We start from the raw sequence: 5,650 nt of genomic DNA on the forward strand, positions 1-5,650 counted from the left end.
TTTTTTAATATAAAGTAAAATTCTATTTACAAAAAGGTTTTATATTAATTATTAAACTAATTTATATTCTAGCTCTATTTTAATTTTCATGATTTCTTTTTAAAATAATCAGATTTAATGCTTCAATTCTTCAATTGACTCTTTAACTTTATCGCATTCTCTTTCTAATGTCTGCAATTTTGAAAAAAGTAACTCTTTATCTCTCAATACTTGCTTAAGATCTTAATCCTTTATTTTTATTTAATTATTTAGCTAAATTATATTTAAATCAGATTGATCGCATTTCATTTTTGCTTCAGAAACTTAGGCTTTAACTTCTATCATCATAGACTTCATTGAATTTATTTAATTTTCTCTTAAAACTATTCCCCTCTCTAAGCGGTCTATTTATGTAATTAAATCATTCTCTTCTTATTTCAGCTATTTATCTCTTTCTTCACTCATTAACGTCAACTAACTAACTTGTCTAATTTAAAATATTTTATAATAAACTCTAATTTCTGTTTGCAGTATTCTAAGAAACGTATTCTATCTAAATTTTACACTTAGTTTTAAACTAAACAAATAAATAAATTAATTAATAAATCAATAAATAATAATTACTTACTAAATCAAAATATATTAAGTGACTGATAAATATTAATTAAATAGTGTTTAAATTGATACAAACAAACTCTTGTTTTTTAGATTACTTGCTTTTGTTTTTAATAATTACTTACAAGCAATTATGAAATAGTTGTTTTGATAAATGGACAAATAAAATGCTCCTTTTTCAAATGAAAAAAGAAAATAAAATCTTTAAATAAAATATTAATTTTTTTATATTTAGGATTAATTATTTATTTATTTATTTATTTATTACATTTTTGAATACTTTTCCTAACAAAGAGTTTACAAAAATATGATCAATTAATTACTCATTATTTTATAACATTTTATGCATAAATGTTAAATTATTATCTTAAAAATATTCTTTAAATAATCAAATATTCAGCTCTATTGAAGCATTTAGCACTTGTAATGCAAGGCTAGGTTGTATATCAAATTTTGGTATTGTTTTAACATCTGCGCTTAAATATTTATACTTGTAATGTAAATATTATATTATAGTTTCAATGACTGGTCCAGCCATATTGAGTGTAATTGTGATATATTCTCCCCTATTAGGATTGTTTAATTATATACTAATAAACTCTCTAAACTATCCGCAGAGGTTGGCAACATCTTTAGATAAGAAGTATTGATTTTCATCATTCGCTTAAATTTTAATATACTCTACGTTGCTATAATCCATCTTAAAATCTAGCCCGCTTTAATACTTTTGCTTGTTTGTTTTTTATAAATAATAATAAAATTGTAAAACCTCTATTTTAATAAGTAAAATTTAAGTAAATCAGATATTTATTATAAAGCAAAGTCATTCTTTTTACTATTTACTTTTAAATAGGACATAATAGTCTTTTTGTTAGGATTTCAAGCATTAATTAATTAAAGAATCTAATATAAATTTCATTAATCAATCAGTAAAATATTTTCTTATTAATTCGATTAAATAAATTTAATTCCATCTTATTTTTATTATATTTCTCTATTTATATTCAAAATCTAATGTTATTTGAAATTACTAATTTGTTTTCTATTATAAAAAAATTCTTTATAATTTTTAAAAGACATCTAAATGAACTCAGAAAGTTATCGTTTATTAGGATTTTTAACAATTATGAAACTGAGTTGATTTAGCATTTTTCTAAAAATTTCTACTGTGAAGTCTTAAAAAATTATATAATTAAATCTGACATTTTTTAAAAACTCAGCCATTTTTTTATTAAAAAATAATGAAGGAATTATTAAAAAGTATTAAAAATATTATGCTCTTTATTAAATAAAATAGCAAATATGTTTTGTTTTTTTTTTTGATCAAAATAAAAGTAAGAACTTTAAAGGAAGGTATTTTAAAATATATTAATTTTACATTTATGTTAAGTTATTATATTAATCACTACAGACAGAAATTGCCCCAAAATTCTGTATTTTGTCTACCCCACCAGCTAGAAAATTTAGCTAAATTTAAATTTTTTGATGTAAAAAATTGATTTATTTTTGAAATTATAATAAATTAAATTATTAATTAATTAATTATAATTCTATTTATTAAATATCAAAATCAGATTTGTTAATAAATAACTAAAAAATCTATTTCATAATAAGTGACATGCAAACCACGAAATTTTTGTATGGCATGTTGCTATATTTAAAACAGAGTTTTTATAATTTTTATAAATTTTTTTGGATGCATGCAGTATGTATTTAAAATAGAAATAAAGAATAATTAATTACTATTATAATTATTCTTATTAGTATTACTATTTATAATTCTAATATAAATTTATAATTATTTATCATAATAGGTAAAATATATATATACTCTATCATTTATTAATTTAAACTTAAGATAAAGAATTTTTAAAATAGAAAACTGCTTTATTGTTTTAAAAAATAAAAAAGTATTACATAATAAAAAGTATTGATTTTCAACTTAATAATTTATTATTTTTATATATATCATGCTTATCATAGAAATAAATAAATTTTAAATGATTCCTCTTAAATTATTAATGGTATCACAGAAGGAATGGATGATATTTTTTGTAATAAATATAAAAGGGACCTAAAAATGAATGAAAAATAAGGAGTTAATTACTAAATAAAATATAACGCTTTTTTAATTAATTATTGTTGATAAAATTAAATAATTATTAGATAAAATAATTATAATGCAATCAAGTATACTTCAATATACTTATTTTATAATAATTCCGTATGGCCTGATAGTATCCATTTTGCTTCTATCTAAAAAACTAACATCTGGATATTCAGTGGAAAGTAGAATTTCAGTAGTATTTGCTCTGCACTAATAAGCTATTATGAAAGCTTAAGAGCCAATCAAAATTGGATTTTAAATAAATTTTTAAAGATTTTCTATGCTTTAGCTGCATTAGAGAGCGTTTTAAGGAATAAATTCATACTGCTTTGAATATTTATTTTCATTCTTAGTGCCAGATTTTAGGGAACACAATTTGATTTCACTTATCCAGGTATAAACAACAGCCCACTCTCCTGGAGAGTTATCCATGCTAAGCCAAGCATTGTTACCATCGTCAAATTTATTTAAGACACTTAAACCTAATCTTACGCAAATGTTAGGAAAATTATAAACTAAATTACCTCTAAATTCTGGCTAATTATATTAATGTAAATAATTCATGTTTCCTCTGCAATCGAAAAACTAGTTAGATAGTTATAGATACTTGTGCTTTTACACCTTAATTTATTATTTAACTTTTATTGGCAAAGTAATAATTAGATCAAGCATTTCTTCTATTGATATGTTGGTTTAGAATAAAAAGCTATTGCACATTTTGTTTGAGCTTTCTGGTTTATCTGAAATACAAGTAAGTTCCAGGTAATTATGTTAACTAGAAGGATATTTATTAAAGAATAAGTTAGTAAGTTGGTTTTTTAGATCTTGAAGACTGAGTGTTGCATTCTGATGCTCGAAGTAAACTTTATGAAAGAAATTATCTTAAGAAGATAATGCAAATCTTTAAAGAAATTTATTCTGCAAACAAACTGGGATTTTGTCATTAAATAGAGCCTGCTAATTTATTTGTTCGTAAGATTTATTTACCAAATGAAGTAAAAATTAGTAATTTTTAAATTCTTAATTTTTTTAGATATTCAAAAACTTTAAGAAGTTTTTATTTTAACTGACTTGCTAAATCAGAGTTTGTTCTTGAGTTTTTATTTTTTCTTAGTTTTTTTCTACAATATCTTTTGAAGTTTACTCTTCGATATTAACTAGGATCCATTCTTTTAGAATATTTTCTACTTATTTATTTCCTTCTTTAATGTTTTGATTGTTTACATTTTCTTAATCTGTAAGTTTATTGATCAGATCATCAAAATTTTCTGCAAGTTAAAGCAATTTACATTTGTCTTCATTATTAAGATTAGTAAAATTAATTTAGTTGTTACTGTATTCTACAGATTCTTCTATTTTTTCTTCTTCTTCTTCACAATCTAGGTTATTTTAAAACTATTATTCTTAAGGTGCTTAGATATCTTAAATAGAAGAGATTTTTATGTCGGTAAGTTAAGAATCTTGAATTTTTATTGACTAGATGTTATTTTTCTTAATGAAATCTTTTGCTTACTGTTAAAAGTTACAAGCAACTTGTATTTTTTCTTATTTTAAAGATTCCTACTTTTGTTACATTTTACTTTGAGATTAAGCAATTATTTCTTATAATTTTTTTTTATCAGCTGGCTAAGAAGGTTTAGTAGGTAAATGTTGAGGTGTCTTAATATTGTTTAAGATTATCTTATTATCAACTTCCCTTAAATTGATAATGAACCTGTCTTATCCATTCTGCTTGACGCTCGTAATTTAAAATAGCTGGTAAGGTAATATTAGAACTTCATTTTCATTTGGATAATAGCTTAAGCTGTGGACTTCTATCCCTGTGTAAAGATTATTCTTTTTTTGTTATTGTAAATCTAGAAAAGAGATTTGAAGCTTAATACCAAAATTATAAGCATCAGGCTATCCAAATGATTCTAAGTCTAATTAAGAAGTAGATGTCATATTTGTAAAGTAAATAAAACTGTTTTATTTATACAAACTTATAAGGTCTTTGGGAAGTCTAAAGTTTCTATAAAGTATCTTGTTGTTATTATATACTGTCCCCACGTTACCATCCTGATAGGCTTTAATAGCTATATTAATGTATTCCCTCATAGCTGAAAGTTTTACAGGATCATTGGAAGTAAGTATAGAGTTAATTAAACCATATTAATTACCTGTATATTCTTTGATAAAAATATGCTAAAGTTGTTAGAAAGTATTCGATTAAGATATCTTTGAAACAAAATTTGAGTATAACTTAGTATCTACATTTTTTAAATTCTCTAAGAAGTTATCAATAATCTTTATTTTGTTTTCTTCAGCCAAAGGCATTTTAAGTTTGAGAGAACTCCAAATGTATTAAGAACTTTAAATCAGATCATTTAATTAGTCATTGTGTTGACTGAATATTTTTTTTTCTGGTTTACTTAATAGAAAGTGAGAAGGTCCATCCTCTACCTTAATATCAGCCACATTTTCTGGTAAACCTTTTTCGATAGCTTCCAAGAGGCTTTCAACAGTTATACCTATGTTTTCTGCCAATTTTAAGTAACTATCTGGTTTTTATTGAATATTTTGTTCAATTTACTAGAGAGTTTTTTAAGAATTTTTTAAGTTGTTTTCAAGAATCTTAATTGCATTCACTTTTTACTAGCATTAATAGGCAGACTAGATCAACTTTTTATTCAGCTTCTTCTAAAGTAATTTTTCTTCTTTCTCTATAAGAAGTTCGTGTTGCTTCTTCTTAAGTTGTTTTTTGCTCATATATTTCTTTATTTTGTGTATGTTTTTTGATTTTATTTATTATTTAAAATAGCTTTGATTAATTAAGCCTTTGAACAAGTATCTAACATCTTGTTGAACATTCATTAATTTAAATTGATAAGCTGATGCAATATTATATTACTATGACTAAATAACTAATTCAATATTCTAATATGTTTGTTTGTTTTATTGAACATTCAT

At 22.7% G+C, this 5,650-nt stretch overlaps 3 protein-coding genes across 3 annotated transcripts; all 3 read right to left on the reverse strand. All coding sequences in view use genetic code 6, as the record gives it.

The window, feature by feature from the left end:
• Window positions 1-108: 108 nt before the first annotated feature.
• Window positions 109-444, reverse strand: TTHERM_01657030 (hypothetical protein; the record flags this gene model as incomplete). The annotated part of the gene is made up of 1 exon (XM_972186.3): window positions 109-444. The coding sequence occupies one exon, from the start codon at window positions 442-444 to the stop codon at window positions 109-111; it is 336 nt and encodes a 111-aa protein (XP_977279.3).
• A 538-nt stretch (window positions 445-982) lies between these two features.
• Window positions 983-1,294, reverse strand: TTHERM_01658030 (elongin C, putative; the record flags this gene model as incomplete). The annotated part of the gene is made up of 1 exon (XM_972187.1): window positions 983-1,294. One exon carries the CDS (start codon window positions 1,292-1,294, stop codon window positions 983-985), a length of 312 nt encoding a protein of 103 aa, XP_977280.1.
• Window positions 1,295-2,791: 1,497 nt separating this feature from the next.
• Window positions 2,792-5,449, reverse strand: TTHERM_01658040 (NAD:arginine ADP-ribosyltransferase; the record flags this gene model as incomplete). The annotated part of the gene is made up of 1 exon (XM_972188.1): window positions 2,792-5,449. The coding sequence occupies one exon, from the start codon at window positions 5,447-5,449 to the stop codon at window positions 2,792-2,794; it is 2,658 nt and encodes an 885-aa protein (XP_977281.1).
• Window positions 5,450-5,650: the final 201 nt, after the last annotated feature.

This window comes from Tetrahymena thermophila, assembly GCF_000189635.1.
Source record: "Tetrahymena thermophila SB210 genomic scaffold scf_8254817, whole genome shotgun sequence".
Lineage (NCBI taxonomy): Eukaryota > Ciliophora > Oligohymenophorea > Hymenostomatida > Tetrahymenidae > Tetrahymena > Tetrahymena thermophila.